At 42.5% G+C, this 20,497-nt stretch overlaps 3 protein-coding genes across 8 annotated transcripts in view; all 3 read left to right on the top strand.

Moving 5' to 3' along the window:
* lef1 (lymphoid enhancer-binding factor 1) overlaps nucleotides 1-2,170 on the top strand; it is a 93,666-nt gene extending 91,496 nt beyond the window's left edge. Inside the window, exon 16 of the mRNA XM_077604347.1 lies at nucleotides 926-2,170. The gene's annotated coding sequence lies outside the window, so the exon portion shown is untranslated. The remainder of the gene's footprint in view (nucleotides 1-925) is intronic.
* A 652-nt stretch (nucleotides 2,171-2,822) lies between these two features.
* LOC144077424 (uncharacterized) lies at nucleotides 2,823-8,402 on the top strand. 5 transcript variants are annotated; one of them, XM_077605166.1, is made up of 6 exons: nucleotides 2,823-3,061; nucleotides 4,056-4,159; nucleotides 4,647-5,563; nucleotides 6,040-6,220; nucleotides 6,307-6,390; nucleotides 6,982-8,402. In XM_077605166.1, exons 2-6 carry the CDS (start codon nucleotides 4,075-4,077, stop codon nucleotides 7,665-7,667), a joined length of 1,953 nt encoding a protein of 650 aa, XP_077461292.1. In that variant the 5' UTR covers nucleotides 2,823-3,061; nucleotides 4,056-4,074; the 3' UTR covers nucleotides 7,668-8,402. The 5 variants fall into 5 exon arrangements, with proteins under 5 accessions (XP_077461292.1, XP_077461293.1, XP_077461289.1 ...); XM_077605167.1 differs by having other exon boundaries at nucleotides 2,824-3,061; nucleotides 4,412-5,563; nucleotides 6,304-6,390; XM_077605163.1 differs by having other exon boundaries at nucleotides 2,825-3,061; nucleotides 6,304-6,390.
* gaa2 (alpha glucosidase 2) lies at nucleotides 7,864-19,400 on the top strand. 2 transcript variants are annotated; one of them, XM_077605162.1, is made up of 21 exons: nucleotides 7,864-8,011; nucleotides 9,800-9,902; nucleotides 10,007-10,543; nucleotides 11,021-11,166; nucleotides 11,850-12,015; nucleotides 12,098-12,194; nucleotides 12,790-12,909; nucleotides 12,974-13,092; nucleotides 13,643-13,774; nucleotides 13,837-13,947; nucleotides 14,017-14,130; nucleotides 14,247-14,331; nucleotides 14,980-15,097; nucleotides 15,176-15,309; nucleotides 15,388-15,539; nucleotides 15,940-16,088; nucleotides 16,601-16,742; nucleotides 16,820-16,918; nucleotides 17,664-17,828; nucleotides 17,907-18,053; nucleotides 18,643-19,400. In XM_077605162.1, the coding sequence occupies exons 2-21, from the start codon at nucleotides 9,822-9,824 to the stop codon at nucleotides 18,703-18,705; spliced, it is 2,877 nt and encodes a 958-aa protein (XP_077461288.1). In that variant the 5' UTR covers nucleotides 7,864-8,011; nucleotides 9,800-9,821; the 3' UTR covers nucleotides 18,706-19,400. The 2 variants fall into 2 exon arrangements, with proteins under 2 accessions (XP_077461288.1, XP_077461287.1); XM_077605161.1 differs by lacking the exon at nucleotides 7,864-8,011 and adding an exon at nucleotides 8,691-8,854.
* Nucleotides 19,401-20,497: the final 1,097 nt, after the last annotated feature.

Here is a 20,497-nt window from a genome sequence, read left to right as displayed (position 1 = left end):
CCAGCCTCCGCGAACAGAGGAGGGCTTCATTTCCTGGAGAGAAAAAAAATGGCCAGCCGGCATTCCTGAGCGCTGAGAAGGGGGGTCAAGTTGCTCCTGAATGTGGGCGTTTGTGTCGGACGGACCTTGTGAAGTGTTGGCCCGTCGCCGTCTCACCCGCGTTCCTCCCCCCTTTTCCCGGAGGAGGAAGGCCGCCGCGTTTCATGTCTGCGGCGGCTGCGAGGGTGGGGGGGATCGGCGGAGGGGGCGGACTGCCGGCCCTCCCGTGCACATGTGGTGAAGATGTTTGAAATGTGGCCCACGGGAAGAAGCTAACTTAAGCAGATGTCTCAATGGGGTTTTTTTAAGGTTTTTTTAAGGGAGCGTCTGCGTTTTAGAACTAAAAATGGGCTGTTGTTCTTGTTCCAATGAACGAATGATTCAAAATGGACTTTTGGCGCTGATAGTTTTCTTTTCCACAATTTTTTTGGAAAAAAAAGACCATTTTTTTCTATGAAACAGGAACATTTTTTCTAGAGAATCTTCCCAGAACAATATTTATTTAGATTTGTTTTCTAGATTGCAATTGGTGTATTGGTTGTTTCACATTGTATCTTGTTTTGGATAAGTTTTGGAAGGTGCTGAATTGAGATGGAAAAAGTTTCTGGATCATCACCCAAAAAACCACTGGTTTAATGTTGTTTTGAAGCTAGCGATAGCATTTTTTTAAATAGCATTTCCTTTAAAAGGAAACCTTCTCTTCCAATGGCGACGAAAACACGGCCTTCCAGATTGAAACAGCAATTGCAGTTGTCAAAATGTCCACAAGTGATAAACTTAAGCAAATGGAAGATAATAACTGAGAAAACGCCATATCTCACTCATCGTTTGAAAATCCCTTTTACGTAGCCATGACGACCCTTGGCTTCTCTCCCCTTGACCTCAGGAGGAAACCGGAACAACTTCTCCTCGTGCAAAGCCAAGGCAGCCGCCGGGGGGCCTCTGCCGGAGATGGAGGCCCGCTAAGATCCCGCCCAGATCCTCCGAGGAACCGCCCCGAGAACCCGCCCGCCACTGCTCACCTCACAGCCCCTCAAAAGTTCCGCCTCACACGCCCTCTGCTGGAAAGACACTGAACTGAACACGACAATCACCATGGCTCACGTTCTTCCACTCAGAATGCACATGCACACACACACACAAACACAAACATACACACACAGATACACGCATACACTCACCACCTAAACACTCCATCTAAGTTATTCTAAGTTATTTGTCAGCTGTTACGAGAGCGCAACCCATCCATTCAGTGTTGTTACAGCGGGACCCCATTTGACGGCTATAGACGTCCAATCCATCATGGAAGTCAAATTTTCAACACATTTTTTTCAGCATTGAATTCAATTCAGTCCTAATGTGTTTCGTCAAAGGAAATTGCAAAGATATCCAGATGTAAGTTCAGTCCAAAAAATTCTGCAGTAAAAAGTTCAATCACAAAAATCACAGCCCTCGGAGCTTCCCCATTGGTCGGCTCGACATTCCCCCAAACGGACCAATCACCTCTCTCGTAGATTGCACTAGAAGGAACATGGAGGGATCTCATCTCGACAATTTTTTTTAATAAGTTGGACCTTTTCTCATGTATTTTTTTTTATCAATTTGAGCCCTTTTTTTCATTTTTTGGTGTATATTTCTTTTTTTAATACTGTTTTTGTTATGTGTATATACATAGTGTGAAATAAGAACGTAAGTGTTGGACACAGGAAAGCCATTTTTTTTCCTTTTAAATTTCTTGTAAATGTACCAGTGTCCCCCCCCCCCTTTTTTTTCAGACTGAGGCCTATATTTTATGGACGGACATGCAGAAAAATGAAGCAGATATATATTTAGCCCAGCACTTGGCGGTCTCGCTTTCATAGCATTTGGCCGTTTGTTTTGTTTTGTTCTTTTTTTTGTCCTGGTAGCAAAAATTGTGAGCTCTTGTTTTTTTTTTTTGTCATCGCTCCACAAGCAAGCATCTCTATGATATTTGCTCTATTTTACTATTGATGATGATGAATTGATCCCATGTTGATATGATTTGGGATCACTTGGGCGTTTGCTTCCTAAATGCTCGTCTTTGAACTGTTGCCACGTTTTTGTTGTTTTTTAAGAAAAATCAATAAAAAGGCACCATTTGCTCATTTGATCCCTTTCGTGTGGGAGTATTGGAAGTTTGCAAAAATGGAGGATGAAGGCGAGAGCAGCTGCTTAAAAAAAGATTTCTTTTGACCCTTAAATTTTCGATTCAACATATTTTGAATGAAGATCAACATTTTCCGTGTAAACAGCTATAGAGCGTATAGTCAAGGGCAAAAACATTTTTTTTCATTTTAGAAATACTACGTAGCTTGTATGTAGAATAGTGTAGCTGGGGAATCATTTTCCTGTGCCACTAGAGGTCACTATAGACAAGAATTCTCAATTTGTTAATTTGCTAAATTCTCTATTGTGATGTTGACTGGATACAGTTGATTTCTATTTGAATGGATGAAAGATAATTATTAACAAAATAATTTCATTTGCGAAGGCACAATCAATTAAAAATGCGATTTTTATTGTGATTTAAAGCCGGAAGTTAAAGTTGTTCTTGTAAGAATCGCTGGGCTAGCTAAATAAAACTGCTTTCACTTTAAATATTCATTCATTATCCGAGCTGCTTATCATCCCGAGTGGCGATCAACTTAAATTTATTTCTGCATGTTTATATTTTCATAGTTGTGTTAACTTTTTACACTGTATAGTGTATTCTCAAAAATAAAACAAAACGTTGCTCGGCTTTTATTATGTAATAGGAATAAAATTTAACCGGAAGTCCCTGTGCCTCCCCCGATGCTAAGCGACAATGGCTGATTGAACAAAACGCTTTTTTACTAGTAAACAACGTTAAACAATGTAAATAATATACGCATTTATCTTGCGACGTCATCATTATGCTACCGGAAGTGGGAAAGGAGAAGAATTGTTTGGCACCTTCAAGAAAACCTTTTATCGGCGGTCTACTTTTTCTGTAACCTGGGGGAAGACATTTAAGGCTCAGGTTGGTGTCTTTTTTATATTATTGTTAACGAGGCGAATTTACGAACGTTACCGTCTTTGTTGTTCATCTCCATTCAGCGTCTTTTAATTCTACCGTAAACAGAAAAGCACTTTTTAACCATTAGCCTCCGTGGCTAATCCTGCCGCTAATTGCTAATTTAAGTGAACGCCAAGCAAACCGGCTGACAATATCATTAATGACACCGTTGTGTCTACTACTCACGTGTGTTTTACGTAAAGTATTGCTACTGTCCGAGTGGGAAAAAACACGGTTTTCCAGGAAAAAACTGGAAATACACTCTGAGTGGGCTAATGCTAAGCTATCTAGGCAACGGAGTGGAGTGTAACGGGTAAAGCTTGCAGTAAACCATTAGGGTAAAACGCTACGCTAATTAAGCGTAAGATATTTCTTGTTATGTTGCTTATTGTGGTTACTTTTTATCTTAAAAATTGCAATGTTGTTTTGTGTTAAGGCCCGGCTTGATTCAGACTCCCTTTTGAACAAAGCATCCTCTCTGTTGGTGTCCTTGAGATTCACAATGGATGACATCCAGCTATGTTGGGAATAACGGCCTGCTAAAATGCATCTATAATCTTAAAAACAACAAAAGTGTGGGGAAAATTGACATTTTTTATTAGATGAAAAAAAAAGATCTCAAAAAGGATTATACTTTCTTGTAGTTTGATTGAATAGATATTGAGTGATCCTGTTTCACTGCCATTTATAGTATGAAGTTTGTGCATGAAAGGGTTAAGATTAGATTACAACTTTATTTCATCCCGTATTCGGGAAATGTCTTGGTTGCAGTAGCAAGACAGACAAAAGACACACAAGTCTTGGGGAAAACTAGAAATAAGCTATCCATTTGTGCATATGAATCAATGTAGAATAGAACCACAAGCTGAAGACCTGAAATCTAATGCATGTTTTCAAAAAAGGAAATATATATATATATATATATATATTATTCGTTGATATGGTGCGTCTGTTGCAGGAACTTTGAGTCATCCGTGATGATGATGAGCGAAGAGGAGCAACATCAGGATGTCGGTTGCCTGATCAACTCGGATGGAGAAGAAGTGGACTTGTCTGACATCCGTAAGTCACATGACCTACCCGCTCGATTTCTCCTCTAAAACCAGTTCCGTACGAGTTTGATTTATTTAATAAGAGACCGCACATATCTATTCATGTTAATGAACATATGTAAGATTGTAGCCGAGGGCCAATTTCCATCTTTAGTCCCTTGTGTAGGTTGAGGATAAACAATGACACATACTAGAAACATACACACACGTACGTAGCACAGTTTAAGACAGCGTTGTGATGGCAATTTTGTTCGTCCAACAGCCAGGCTTTAAGATGATTGGCCAAGAGGTTCAGAGCCGGGAGACTCTTTTTGAAGGGAACTACACAGTCACCTCTAGAACCAGCCCTTGTTGATGTGTTGGATTTTTTTGTACAAAATCTTGCAGTGGAGGAGGAGCAACTCTGGAGCAACTAGAACTCTGCAATCCCATTGTGGTCACTTGGCTTTGACGCTATGAGCGTGTTCGTTTTTTTTGTATGATTTTTGTCTCCTCAGGAGAGCCCGCCGAAAGCCCGTCCAGGGGGTCGGGCCCGAGCGAAAAGGATAAGCCGGCCTCGTTCCACAGCTGCTCGGTTTGCGGCAAAGACTTCCCCTATGCCTCCAAACTCCAGCGCCACCTGCGCACGCATTCGGGGGAGCGGCCCTTCCCGTGCGCCGTGTGCCAGAAGAGGTTCCCCGAGAAGGGTCTGCTGATGATCCACGAGCGGGTCCACACGGGGGAGAAGCCCTTCCCGTGCACCTTCTGCGAGAAGCGCTTCGCCAGCCAGGGCGAGCTCCGGCTCCACCGGCGGACGCACACGGGCGAGCGTCCGTACGGCTGCAGCGTATGCCTGAAGAGCTTCTCTCGCCACTGGCACCTCAAGACGCACCTGGACGCCATGCATTCCGAAGCGGTGGCCGGCTTCATCAGGAAGAAGTTCCCGTGCTCGGACTGCGAGAAGAGCTGCAACTCGGCCGCCGAGCTCCGGGACCACCAGAGGACTCACACGGGCGAGCGCCCCTACCGCTGCACTTTCTGCGACAAGCGCTTCGCCCTGTCGGGCACGCTGGTGCGCCACGAGCGCCTGCACACCGGCATCACGCCGTACCACTGCGCCGACTGCGGCAAGACCTTCGCGCAGCAGTGGACGCTGACCACGCACATGCGGACGCACACCGGAGAGAAGCCGTACACCTGCGCGCAGTGCGACAAGTCCTTCGTGGCGCCGGGCGAGCTGCGCAGGCACACGCGCATCCACACGGGGGAGAAGCCGTACTCCTGCGTCGACTGCGGGCGGCAGTTTTCGCTGGCCGGGACTTTGAGGAATCACAGGAAGTCGTGCGTGCAGGGCAGGAACGCGGCCGACGTCGGACAAAGCTCGGCCGGGGCGTCGCCGGAGGAAGAACGGGAGGGCGAGAATATCGGCGCTGAGGTGAAAAAATGTCTTTCATATCCTGGGCAGTGGAAATTAAGGTTTACCATGCATGCATCATTTAAAAAATAATAAAAAATGTTAAATGTCGCATATGGGGAAAAATTGACGTTGCCTCGGAAAAAAAGTCCAAAAAACGTCTTGATATTTATTTATTTTATAACTGTTTAAAACAAATGCTAATAATGTTTCCATATATACAGCGATTGGTATCTACACATATTCCATGCAGGGGTAGTGAACCTATGGCTCAGGAGCCATATGTGGCATGCTTTAATGCAATAAACACCCCAAACTCATAAGTTTATCTTTAACATTTTTGTTTAAAAAAAAAAATACTTGCCCCAATATTCCTACTTCTGTAGTCCTTAAAAGCAGGTGATGACTTATTTTCTGATAGGACAGATTGTTTTGGGAAGTGAGATATTTGCAAAAAAAATGAGCCATTACATATAATCTGTTTCTTTTCATTTTAGATATCGGAACTAAAAGCCTCGTCCACGTCCTCCTCTTCTTCACCCGCTTCTCTCTCGGAGGACATCCACTGTGCTCCAGCGTCCGACCCTGAAAATAACCCAAACGAGCATGAAAAGGAACTTTCCGCTCCGCATGTTAGTGTCGTTGTGAAAGAGGAAGAGGAGGAAAAAGCTTTGTGCGGTATATGGACTTGATACATGATATCTCAAGATCATTAATATTGAGATTTCAACTCATATGCTGTTTTGATATGTTTTCCTCAGAAGAAACGTCAGCTCCAGAATGTCCTTCTCAGGACAAAATTGGACCTCTGATGAAGAAAGAAGAGAACGATAACCATGTTATCAACAGTAAGCACATTTCTGCCCAGCGCTGGTTGTGTATAGCTAATTTCTCGACGGTATAATATGAATTCTTTGGGCAAAAATATATTTGACGATCATACAAAATCTGCCTTGATTTAATTTGATTTGAAGGACTTAATTCGATTACAATACAATAATATGTACACTAGGGCTGGTTGAGTTTGCGATTGAAAGTCTGGAAAATTGTCGATTTTAATGGTCATGTTTAATTGACCAGATGAAAACTTGAACACATTTTAAAGAGTCCAGTGATTGCGGAGGTCAATTCTAAAGCAATTACACTTATTGTGCAGTAATGTACAATATGCATTTCATTTTTCAAGCATCCACTAGCTTAATGCTAATACGTAATGCTAAACACCATTTTATTTACCGTATTTTCACGACTATAAGGCAACCCTCAATGAATGACATTTTAATTTTTTTGCCATATATAAAGCACACTGGATTATAAGGCGCCCTGTCTATTTTGGAGAAAATGTAAGACTTAAGTGCGCCTTATAGTCGTGAAAATACGGTATATATAAAAAAGTAACACTTTAAAAACAAAAACAAGTGCGTATGTATATCATTTAGATGGCGGCCTCACATCAAACGGTGAGAAAGCCCCCCCGCCGACGTCCCCGGCGGCCAAGGATCGGCGGCGCAACGGCAAGGCGACCAGCTCGTACTGCTGCGGCCTGTGCGGCCGAGACTGCCACAAGATGTCGGCCCTCCAAATCCACATGCGCATCCACTCGGGCGAGAAACCCTACCAGTGCGCCTTGTGCGGGAAGCAGTTCACCCAGAAGGGTCAGCTCAAGGGCCACCAGAAGGTCCACACGGGAGAGAAGCCCTTCGCCTGCCCGGAGTGCGGCAAGTGCTTCGCCCACTCGGGCGCCATGAACCGCCACCGGCTGACGCACACGGGCGAGAAACCCTACCACTGCTCACTGTGCCAGCGCAGCTTCAACCAGTCGGGACGCTTGCGGGAGCACGAGAAGACCCACTTCGGGGACAAGCTCAACTGCCCCGAGTGCGACAAGACCTTCACGCGCTCCTCCAGCCTCAAGAACCACTTGAGGCTGCACACGGGCGAGAGGCCGTACAGCTGCGACCTGTGCGGACGCGGATTCAGCCGATCGCAGAGCCTCAGGCTGCACAAGCGCAAACACCAACTGCTCCGGTCCGGTTTCAGCCCGGGCGACGACGACCTATCCGACAATGGCTCCCGAGCCGAAATGTGTATAACTGTCAAAAATATAGACGAGCTATTTGTGTAACCTCTGCCCTCGTACCCGAGGAGTCGGTTTAAGGCGAGGGTGACCGACTCCGGTCCGAGAAGTGCCCTGATCCGGTCTCCTTTCCTTATCTCCCTCCCTGACCACACCTGAATCAAATGATCAACTAATCAGCAAGCCATGCCAGAAGTCTACTGTTTGGATTCTGGTTTGGTTTGAGGAGGCTGGCTAGGGGTACTCGAGGACCGGAGTTGCTGACCCCTGGTTTAATCCATTTGAACATGGGAGAGGCTGGCAGCTAACAAAAAAAATGTCTTATTGACGGGTTGGAACAAAACTTGCACCAAGTGTGGCGCTTTGTGGAACAGTTTGGACGTCGTATCTCTGTGAGTATATCCCTCAGTAGCTTTAATGTACTCCTAAAGTTGAAATAAGCATTATGAACACTAGTAGAAGTCTAGTGAACATCACTGTTATTTATCCTTACATTCAAATATGAGAATTTAGAATGATGTCCTTTCATGCAGTATTTGCTACGCTCTATGTTAGCTAATGTTTTTAAGAACGCTAGCAAATGGAACTACAGTACAGATAAGGAAAGCAAAATGATCGTTTTTATCTTGTTTATGCCTAAAACCGTTTTGCCTTGGTGTACAATTTTTAATTGTTATGGTGTGTTAATCAAATATCTGGTTCAACTTGTTTAACCCAAACGCTAAGGCTGATTTTGAGTTTTAACTTAATTGAACCATGAAAATAAAATGATTCACTATTTAATCCAATGTTTTATGCTTAATCCCAAATTTAAAGTTTTTCGAATTGTACAGTCAATTTGATTCATTTCGTCACAGTTCCTGAATGCGACACGTCACCCAACAATTGCAAAAAGAAACGTTATAGATGTACTTTTTCCGAATTCGTGACATGGAATCATAAGTAGAAAATACACTTGCAAGATTGTTATCGCTAATGACGCTAAGAATAAGTAGTAGCTCATATTTGGGATGAAAAGCGAGAAATGTTTGTAAATGGGAGGATTCTTGACCGGATGTTGTCGCTTGAACGATGGGAGGATTCTTGACCAGAAGTTGTCGCTTTTACGACGTCTTTGAATGCACCACGGTTATAAACATCGCCACATGCTACATTAGCATTTTGCAAACGTGTTTATGGTCCCGTGGTCATGTTTTTCACTAGCCGGTGGCCTGGTTTGTTTGCTTAATATTAAGGTAAGCGCATTTTCAAATTCATTTCACAGGTTGTGCTAACTGCTGCTAAGCTATTGATGACTAGCTCGTGACAGGCTATCGGCGTCGTAATAATGTTACTTTTAATGACACGACATCACCGCCTATGTGACAATTGGGATAACATTCAGGCTAACTTTTTAGTTTAAAAAGTGATAGTTCACAATGCAGAAAAAGAGAAGTTAAAGACAGTTTTGCAATTAGGAACGGTCACGTCTTTATGTAACATTTCACGTGATTGCCGTTGTATTCCGCGTTATCATCCAGTAAGTATAATTGTTTACGTGATAAAGTTGATTATTAGGACGGTTTAAACGGACTTTCGGTTAGGCTAAATAGATGAAATAGTGTTATTATAAAACCGCATGGCGTATTTATCCAACTTTTCCAAAGCAACTGTGAGCAAAAAAATGTTTTAATCGTGACAATTGTGACAAACCCTCTGAAAATATACCGTCACCACACTGCCATATCTATACATGAAAGGGAAATATATTTAATTATGCAAAATGCGAATTTGCTATTCGATAACGGAGAAAAAAGTTATCTTTAATTGAACCCCTTTTTAAAAATTGTAGTCAAGAAGCCTTTTGTTTTTCGTTTGCCTTACTTGTTTGACAATTTGTATTTGCAATATCACTGGAATGTCTGGATAACGAAATGTTAAGTTTAAAAAAAGCAGGCTTTAACCGTCCAAATATTAAATTACCACCCAAGTCGTCCAATCCATTTTGAATGGGAGGGACAAAATTCACATTCATAGTCTTCCCAGTAAAAATAAATTGGGCCTTATATTGTATAACTTAACTTGTTTTATTTCTTACTGGTGCAAAATTAGTAAGCATGTGCTTTTATGACATCTCCACCTGAAAACAGTCCGACCTGCAACATATAATTCATTGCACTTTGTCCTTCATGCTATCTCAGACGCACACGCGGCGGCGGCATCATGGTGTCGTACAAACTCATGCACCCCGAAGATGTGCAGTTATCTGAAGTCAATCACTTCGTCGATGAGGAGGACGACCCGGTGAGTCAATAAAGTTGACGTATTTGTAATACGTGCGGAATGGAAGGAAGTCACGACCTTGAAATCAATTGACGTTCACTTCCCAATGTTGTTTTTGTCCAAAGTTGGCGCAGACCGAAGGAGCGTCTTTGCTTCCCCGTCGTATGCCGTGCTCGGTCACCACGGGTCTGCTGACGATCGGCGGCCTGCTGGTGCTCCTCTGCGCTGGCTGGTTGGTGGGCTCCATGTTCTGGCTTCACCGCCCCGCCAACCTGCAACCGCACAGCCACCCGCCGCCAGCGAGCTCCAAAGCCAACGTCTCGGAGGCGTTTTCTCGCTTCCGGGAGTCTTGCACTCTCATCCCGGAGGCGTGGCGCTTCGACTGTTACCCGGAGAGAGAGGTGGTGGTGACCAGAGAGATGTGCGAAGCCAGGAACTGTTGCTTTGTCACTTCCGGGGCTGCGCCAACAGGACGTAACGGCGGTATCCCTTGGTGTTTTTATCCTCCGGGTTTCCCATCCTACTCCATCAAGTCGGTCGAGGAGACCGGTTTGGGGCAAAAAGCCACGCTCGTCAAAGACGTGAAGACTCACTACCCTGCCGATGTCATGACGCTGGAGTTGGACGTCCGTTACGAGACGGACACGAGGCTACGTGTCAGGGTATGCTCTATCGTTTGGAAATCAGAATTGCCATTGTAGATGTTATGCTCAGAAAGGGCCCCGATCCGATTACGTCATTTTTTTAGGTCGCAATCATGTGGAAAAAGATCAGGTTTTTAAGAATTTTTTTTTTAGGTGCAACAAAACAACAATTAAGATGCACGAGGATAAGTTTTTTTGTACTACATGACATGACAACACCACCAGAAAGAGCATAAATAAGACACAGCTTGTAAGAAAACATTAAGCTAGCTGTCACATGAAGCTAATGTGTGGATAGCGTCATTCAAGCGTGAGAATGTATGAACTGAAAATTGATTTAATGAGTATTATTCATACACAGTTAGTAAGAACTTACTAACTAGCATAGCACACACTCTGCAAATAGTATTCATAGAATTGCAATTAGAAGTTGCTTTTTTCAGTGCTTGTATGCTTGTTCTTAGAAAAATCTGTTCTGCTTAACCCTAAAACCAGATCACAGACCCTTCAAATTCTCGCTATGAGGTCCCCATTTCCGTGCCCACCGTCACCAAGAAAGCGGAACGTCCCGACTACGCCGTGGAGCTCTCCGAGGACCCGTTCGGTCTTATCGTGAGGAGGAACTCGACCGGAGCTGTGCTGTAAGTCGTGCACTTTTACAAGCATGGGCCAAATTGAACAGCTCCCAAAGAGGGGCCAAAAAGCCCCCGGGCTTTTTTATTAACATGTTTTTGTCTACTACCTCTTGAATAAAAATGCTGCCGCTAGGCTGGAAGTGACCCAAGATCCTAATAAGTCTCCCAGAAATGCTCCAAAGTCATAGTAAGCGCATAGAAAGTGTCCCAGAATTGCCCAAAAATTATAGGATTTGACCCAATCACATAAAAAGTATCCCAGAAATGACCAAAAAATTATAGGAATTGACCCAAACTCATATAATGTGTCCCAAAAATGCTCACAATGTCATAGGAAGTGACCCAAGCTCCTAAAAAGTGTCCCAGAAACGCCCAAAAATTCATAGGATTTGACCCAAGCTCATAGAAAGTGTCCCAGAAATGCCCAAAAATGCATTGGAATTGACCCCAGCTCTAGAAAAGTGTCCCAGAAATGCCCAGAAATTCATAGGAAGTGACCCAACCTCCTAAAAAGTGTCCCAAAAATGCCCCAAAAAATCATAGGAATTGACCCAAGCTCATAGGTGTCCCAGAAAATCCAAAAAGTTATAGGAAGTGACCTAAGCTCCTATATGTGTCCAAGGAATGCCCAAAAATTCATCGAAAGTGACCCAAAAGTAAGTAAGGTATATGTTTTGTCAACTTTTTAGCCTGAACACCACCGTGGCTCCTCTCCTTTACGCCGACCAGTTCCTGCAGTTTTCCACCTCTTTGGCCAGCCAATTCATCTACGGGTTGGGGGAGCACCGCGCCAACTTCCTGCACGATTTCCAGTGGAACACTCTGACCATGTGGGCCAGAGATGTGCCTCCTATGGTGATGTGAAATCTGCGTCCTCAACAGATGTGTCGCGAGGATTTGGAAAACACTTTACCAATGCGCTATTTTTACATTTTAGGAAAAAACGAACCTCTATGGAGTTCATCCCTTTTACCTCGCAAAGGAGGAGGAGAAGAATGCACATGGATTCTTCCTCCTTAACAGCAACGCAATGGGTCAGTAATTAACATTTTTGAATTTCAAAATGGCTCCCGCTCGTTATAAAATAACATCTTCCATACTATCGCGCTGCAAATTTTCATTTTGGTCTATTTTGAGTCTTAATTTTGATGGGGTCCAAATCCAAAATGCGTACTGTGTACTTTTTAAGATCTGGTTTCCAACCATTGCCCTACCCAAGATGGCCGCCAGCATGATGCTGTAGAAACGGGCACTTTTTTCTTGCTGAAACATTTCACATCTTTGAATGAAAAGCATTTTTTTGAAACTAAATGTCACATTTAAAATATGTTGGTTAATGTTCGTGCTTTCCCTTTCGATCCATTTGATTGGATCACTGCTTAACCATTGAATGTACAATTATCCCTCAAATATCGCGGTTAATGTGCTTAGTCCTAGTAGCAAGAGTAGCTTCCGCTAATGAGTTTCAGCGTGGATTTTCGCATTTTTATGAACTTTGGGGGGAAAAATGTTGTTTTTTAAAAGAATTAATAGCGGAAAAAATTGCATCGTACTGAATGCGATAATCGAGGGATTACTGTATTCCTTCAGATGGATATCTTTACCCTTTTCTCATTTCCTTTCTTCCAGATGTGGTACTGCAACCTGGACCAGCCCTCACCTGGCGCACAATCGGCGGAATCCTCGACTTTTACGTCTTCCTCGGTCCCGAACCCGGAACTGTGATTGAACAATATCTGGACGTCATAGGTATTTGACTCTCAAGCAGCTATATACACATGACACAGATGACAAAATTGACCATTGTCCTAAGGTCATCCGGCCATGCCCATCTATTGGGCTTTGGGCTACCACTTGTGTCGCTGGGGTTCTAAATCCAGCAACTCCACCTGGGACCTGGTCAAGCGCATGAGAAACGATGGCATACCTCAGGTAGGTCAGAGCATAGGTGACCCTCCATCCTCATAACATCATTTTATTGTCAATTTCCATCATATACAGTATTTTCTCGCATATATGCCGTATTTGTAACAAAAAAAAATGATGACTGAATTGAGGGTTCCAACCACTGCCCTACCCAAGATGGCCGCCAGCATGCTGTTGGAAAAAGGGGCACTACATCTAAGAAATACCACATGCAATTATTTTTCTCAAGATTTTCCCTTCAAAGTAACACATTTGCATTCTCTAATAAAACCATAAATATGGAGGTGAAAATTGTGATTCAGCTGCCCCGGCTTATACTCGAGAAATTGTCAAATTCAACGATTTTAAGGCAATTTTAAGGGTACGGCTTATATGCGGAGGCGGCTAATATGTCATTTTTTTTTAAAGGTAACCGCATTTCTAATGATCTATCCATTAATTGCTGTGCACCTCATTGATACAAAAAGCCATGACTCGATCAAAGAGCTCTAGCCTTGCGATATATCTGATAGAATGTTTTAAAATTTCCCCGTTCTGCTTTCAAAATGTTCCCAAGGATGTCCAGTGGAACGACATCGACTACATGGAACGAAGTCTTGACTTCACTTACGACCAGGCAAACTTCGCCACTTTGCCCGACATGGTGAAGGACTTGCACGCTCACCACCAACACTACGTGATGATCATCGTAAGAGCCCCGCCCCTTCCACGTGTTTTTCATCGGCCACGTCTGACCGACTTTCCCGCCAGGATGTCGGCATCAGCAGCGACCAGACCGAAGGAACCTACCGACCCTACGACGAAGGACTCCAGAGAGGCGTTTTCATCAAAGACACGGAAGGAAAAACACTGATCGGGAAGGTGAGAATGATGAGCATGCGTGCTTGGGGGTGCTATGTCTAGGAAACTAAACTTTTTTTCAACCCTCAGGTGTGGCCAGGGCTAACGGCGTATCCCGATTTTTCTGATAATGTCACTCATGAATGGTGGTATGAAAATCTGAAGACATTTCACGATGAGGTGGAGTTTGACGGATTATGGATTGTAAGTGTTTTGAATATGAGGAATTACAATTTGCTTGCTTTTTGGCTGGCATTTTAGACTATTTTTATGATTTTTGGTGCATAGCTTCCACCTTATTTCACCGTAATTTTGTTTAGGACATGAACGAACCATCAAATTTCGTAGATGGCTCCACTAATGGCTGCCCTTTGAATAATCTGGATAATCCTCCGTACATGCCAGGTAAGGAAAAAAAACTGGAAAAATATTATGGTTTATTTGTGTTATTTTTCTTGAATTTCTTAAAATAACTTGAATTTTATTTTTTTATTGAAATCTTGGGTTAGATTTGACCTCCTTTTTGATTTTTTAGTTCAACTTTTTACAGCGATTTGTCATCAAAGACACCAACGCTTTGTAACAACCATCCCCAAGTTGGTTGTCACGTTTTTGTTATTTTCGTTGAAGATTACGGCAATCTTTTTCATGTAATTATCATAATAAATAAGAAATAGGATCAAGAATACATTCTAAAGTTACGACAAAAGTAGAACAGGTTTACAATGTTGCCAGCACTGAAGACAATGCATTTTTTAGGCTCTTATGTAAACACAACTTGTGCAGAAGAACTCATTTAGAGGTCTTTAAAACAAAATGGAGGTCAGAACTGGATGCCAACATCTTGTAAAGTAAATGATACAAATTAATTAACAAATGAGGACAAAACTTCTACAATTATTGATTTGAAAGGGGGAAACACAGGAAATATACTCCAATCTTTATTTGAATTTGATCATAAATCAGATAATTGGCACTCATCGTTTACTTTCCTTGGCCTCACAAAATGACTGTGACACCTGTTCCAAAATGTCTACCTGTCTAACCTTTCAGGAGTGTTGGGAGGCTTGCTGCGAGCCAAAACGCTGTGCGCGTCGGCGCAGCAGAAGCAATCCAGCCATTACAACCTTCACAGCCTTTACGGACTCATGGAAGGAAGGGCTTCTGCAAAGTCAGGAAATGAAGGAAATCGCCTTTGTGTCCACTTGTTGTTCTCACCTTTTCATCCGCCATTTTCTTTCCTCTCCAGCGCCCTGAGCAGGATCTTGGGGAAACGACCTTTCGTGATCTCTCGTTCCACCTTCCCCAGTCAGGGCATGTACACTGGCCATTGGCTGGGAGACAACAGGAGCCTGTGGGAGGATCTTAAAACCTCCATAGCCGGTAAGTAGGTCTTATGAAACTGTGATTTTTCCACACGCGGATTCAATAACTGGATTCATTTTTTTTCACTCATTTCAGGAATTTTGACTTTTAACCTCCTCGGCATCCCGTTGGTGGGCGCTGACATTTGCGGCTTCAGCGGGCAATCGGAGGAGGAGCTGTGTATTCGCTGGACGCAGTTGGGCGCCTTTTACCCCTTCAGCCGCAACCACAACGCCATCGACATGAAGGTTGAAATCCGAGAACGCCACCAGACATGCCATTCGTTTATTTTTGCAAACTGCTTGTCCTCGCAAGGGTCGTTTCGGGGTGCTGGAGCCGATCCCAGCTAACTACGGGGCGGGGACGACCCGAATTGGTGGCGACCCAATCGCACGGACAAGGCGACAAAGGACAAGCGATCGTAGCTAGGGGCAATTTAGAGCGCTAAATTAGCCTAGCATGAATATTTTTGGGATGTGGGAGGAAACCGGAGTACTCGGAGAAAACCCACAGAGGCAAGCCCGTGGAGAACATGCTAACTCCACACAGTGAGGCCCACAAGCTAACCACTCGTTAGCGAGCCATTCGATATAATGTCAAATTTCTTTGCGTTTCTGCCTTAAAATTCCGATTGTTTTTGTTCTGTAGGGCCAAGACCCAACCGCCTTCAGCCCATCGGCCAATGGCGCCATGAAGAAAGCTCTGCTGCTGCGCTATTCGCTCTTTCCATTCCTCTACACGCTCTTCCATCACGCACACGCAAAGGCGCACACTGTCGCTCGGCCACTCATGTTCGAGTAAGTGAAAAATACAAATGCATTTTTTTGGGGTGCATGTTAACCCTTTCCGGGCCAGTATTTGTTATAGTGAACAGCTATTCAAAAGTGATTATTTTTAGATATTTATTAGATAAAATGCATTTTTTTATCTACCCAACACTTTTTTTTTTAGGCCAAGACGCTATTTTTGGGCATTTAAAAATGTAAATATTAGCAATTATCATTATAATATTAAAAAAAGGAAAAAAGAATCATTATTGTATTTATTTTATAACTACATTGTTCAATACAATATTAATACAACTTAGTTATTGATACTGGGTATGTCTTTAAGTAACATTAAATGTTTTTTCCCTAGTTTTAACTCATTGCATGCCATTAATAACCATAGAAATCCAATTTATTTTGACTGTTTGTTCATTCAGCCCTCCCATTCAAAATGGATTGGACGTCTAGTCCCGCCACAATGGCAGCCAATGAGTAAAAAGTATAAAAAAATAAAATAATAATAAAAACACTGTTCTCCACAGATTTCCTAACGACATCAAAACGTACAATATTGACAAGCAGTTCCTCTGGGGGAGGAGTCTCCTGATCACTCCAGTGTTAACCCCTCAAGTGGATTCCGTGGAGGGCTATTTCCCACAAGGCCTGTGGTACGACTACTACACAGTAAGTAAGATCTCACTGTCCGACAGTCCAAATATTGCGGCATTCTCACACATCTGCCGACTTGCCTTCCACCCGAGGGTGACTCCATCAACAGCACGGGTGAAGAAATTCGACTCTCCGCCCCTCTCGATAAGATAAACCTGCATTTGAGGGAAGGCTCCGTTATCCCCACGCAGGTAATCTCCATGCCATCTACTGAAAATGAAGAGGTTGGATATTATACGGGTACAGTCAGACCTATACTTACAAAATTAATTGGTTCCAGAACTTGTTTTCCTAACTTTCGTAAGTAGAGGTGTACTTTATATGTAATTTGTTCCACGGTCCTCACACATCTACCAACTAAACCTTTTAAAATTAGTTAGTGTCCCAATTTTGTATGAAAGATATAAGGAAACACACAAAAATGAGAGAAAATTATAAGGAAATTATTTATTAATGTCTTAAAATAAATGAAGAATATGAAAATGTGCCCTGCACCGTTGAAATAATTCCCTCCGCGGCCGTTATTATGGGGGATGTAATAATACTCGTGTTTGTCCGCCAGATGGAGGCAAGAGAGAAATATGTGCCGCGTTGCATTTGTACGGTTTTTAATTGCTTAGTAGGGGGAATTGCAGTCATTAATAAGGGGAGCATTTAGCCAAGGTGGAAGAGAGAATCATTATGGGATAGAATGAGAGTGATGAAATGAGAGTCCAATAGAGGGTAGCGATGTTCAAAAGTGATCCGTGACAATATTTTTAACATAAAATAACGGATAAGGAAATGCATTTAGTTTTGGGGGATTTCGGAACTTGGATCTTTTTCGTATCTCGAGTCACTCATTAGCATATAAAAAATGTAATAACCTGAAATGTTCGTACCTGGAGATATTCGTAAGTAGAGGTATGACTGTATTACTTTGCGTTTGATGGACAGACTCCCAATCTGACCTTATGGGTGAGCAGCGGGCAGCCACTTCACCTGGTTTCCGCGCTTTCCGAGAACGGCACGGCCCGCGGCGATTTGTTCTGGGATGACGGTGAGAGCTTGGATACCTTCGAGAACGGCCGCTATGCTTACATCGTCTTCAATGTGGGACAGGTGACAGAAGAAAATGAGCGTTAAGGGATTTATGTCATGTTTACAAACAGATCTGACTTTTTTTTTTTGGTTTGGTAGCAAACGATGACCTCGCAGGTGCTCCGCAACCACTTGGAGGCCACGTACATCACGGTGCAGTCGGCGTCCTTCTACGGGGTGAAGGAGAAGCCCAGCAAGGTGCAGGTTAACTCCAAAGATGCCGTATTTGCCTACATGAGCAACCAGGTGAGAAATGCCTTTAAAGCATGGACACAAACACGACGCCCGGTGGGCAGGTCTGGCACGACATGTCGTTTTGCGTAGTCGGCCAAAATAAATCATATGTGACGACGATTTCATGTCTCTGGCGAAAATAACATTCGTTGAGGACTCCAAAAATCACTGATTTATTTTTCTTCTACATTCAAAATCAATGACCTTTTTGTCTTTTTTACATTACAGATTTTTTTTACAGTTTATTTTTTGTTATTTAAAAAAAAGTAGGAATTTCGAAGATTTACCCTTTTTAATTTTCTGTCTCACATTCTAAAACAAACCTTTTTTCAAGTTAAAATTGAAATGATATATTTTTAGCAACGCTGGTGTTATTTTAGCCAATCAAATTTGAGTTGCCAAGATTCCCAGCCCTTTATCATCATTAATACTCAAGCGTAAACATGAGTAAAAATGACGTCACAAAATAGATTTTTGCATTATTTTATATCCTAATTTGCATACTTAATACTTTGAAACACCTTCCTCACATATACTAGGCATTATTTGTGCCTTTTATCTCATTTACTGCTTTTGATTGACTGCCTTTCTGTCTTTGCAGGTTTTATCGGTAGAAAATCTGGGCCTTAAACTCAGTCAGAACTTCACCATCAGTTGGATGTGAGGCCTCCCACCGTTACTTTTGTGTTCTTCAGTACCTGCTGATAATCATCAAGTAAGCCCAAGAGACCGTCACATTTTAATTTCAGTACAATTTTTCGTTAGAATATTATTTGTTTTGATGACTGAATTGAGAACGGCTTCATCCAAGTGCACTGTAACCTTGGAGAAGGACTTTTTTTTTTTTAATAGTGCGTGCACGTTCTTGGCAAGAGTTTATTTTTCGAGATCTATTTTTAAATTATATTTTGTACGCCGAGAAGGAAAGAATAGACCCCTGATGAGTGGTAGAATTCCAAAATCAACTATTTTCTGGGAATGAATTGATCTCTTGGGGTGAAGTATTATCGATAAAAAGCCTCCATCGGAATAGCAACTTTAGTTAAATAGAATTATGAGTGTAGATTATGCATTTCTTTGTGGACAAGTGGCCATAAATGCATGTTCAGTAGGGTCTAGGTGTTTTTTTATGGAGGTTGGCCTCATAATCCCAAAGGCAAAACTTGATGTGCAATAACAAGAATAACTGTGAATGCTTGTACTTTTGCAATCTTTTGTGAGATGGACAAATGTGCCTTGTGATTTCATTAGCATTTTGTTGTCCAGATGCTACTTGCTGCCTGATATTATTTTCAAAATATCACCTTGGCCTTTCTCGCTGGTCTAAACTAGCGCCGTAATTAAAGTATGTGAACAAGAGGGTTTGTTTCACTTGTGATTCACATTATGTCCACTGGATGGCAGCATTTCTTTCTTGTTTTTTTTTGTTTTGTTTGTTGAGCCAACTTTTCTTTCTCCATCCCTTTTTTTCAGTGGATGATAAGCCCACGCCTGCAAGGCTTTAAAAGGGCCAGTTAGTTCGCAAGCTAACCCATTCCAGATGAGTCATAAATCACTCATTCATCCCTTTTAAGGGGGCGGGTGGCCTGGAGAGAGAAAGAAATGAGCAGCGGGGGTCACTCCGAAAGAATTCTGCTCTTTGACAAGAGCATTTCCTGTCGGGATTCGGGAGGATTAGCTATTTTGTTTGTGGAGGGCTTTCGGCCTACGACGCTTGTGTTCTGGTGCACCAAGTGCAGGCAGGCATCAGACACTGTTTGGGGGTTCTTAAAAAGAGATTTTCTCTTTTTCTTCTTCTGGAATGCTCTTTTTGTGGAGTTTTGTGGTTTTGAGGTTTAACACAAACACGCGTATGGACTTTTCTTCTTGTGGCCATAATTTTTTTTCATATTTTCTTGATTGGAAATGTTTTAAATAACATTTCAGACAGAAAATATGCAGATTTGTAATAAGAATCAACCACTACTACTCAGAATATTTACTGGAATTCAATTTACTGGGAAATATGAAGTAGATGCACATTTTATTACTGGATACGGATCATTTCAGAAGGTAATTTGCAAAAAACATCAGGTTGCTTTAGTAGTACTTGCATCTAGGCGGTGTTCTTGTCGGCTTTAGTGTGGGTGTAAGTATCGGGTGATTCTGACACACCCATCTGATTGACAGGACCGGCGGATTGAGAACAAAGGAACAACCACACCTTTTTAACCACCTATTACTGTTGAATATTATATACTAACATTCGGGGGGTATGGCTGCTCTTTGGTGTACCCAATTTCCGTGGTAGTGCATTACAATACGGACAATGAACACGTGTTGTTTTATACTTTTGAAATAGGCGTGTTTTAAAAATGTGGTTAGGCCAGTCTGTTCCCACGCACGTAAAATACAATTAATGAGTGTTAATTGAAGTACTTATATATATTTTTTCAAATTGTTCTGACATTTGCATT

The sequence above is a fragment of the Stigmatopora argus genome, chromosome 7 (genome assembly GCF_051989625.1).
Source record: "Stigmatopora argus isolate UIUO_Sarg chromosome 7, RoL_Sarg_1.0, whole genome shotgun sequence".
Classification (NCBI taxonomy): Eukaryota; Metazoa; Chordata; class Actinopteri; order Syngnathiformes; family Syngnathidae; genus Stigmatopora; species Stigmatopora argus.
The sequence above is the reverse complement of the archived record's forward strand: the minus strand, read 5'-3'. Positions and strand labels throughout refer to the sequence as shown.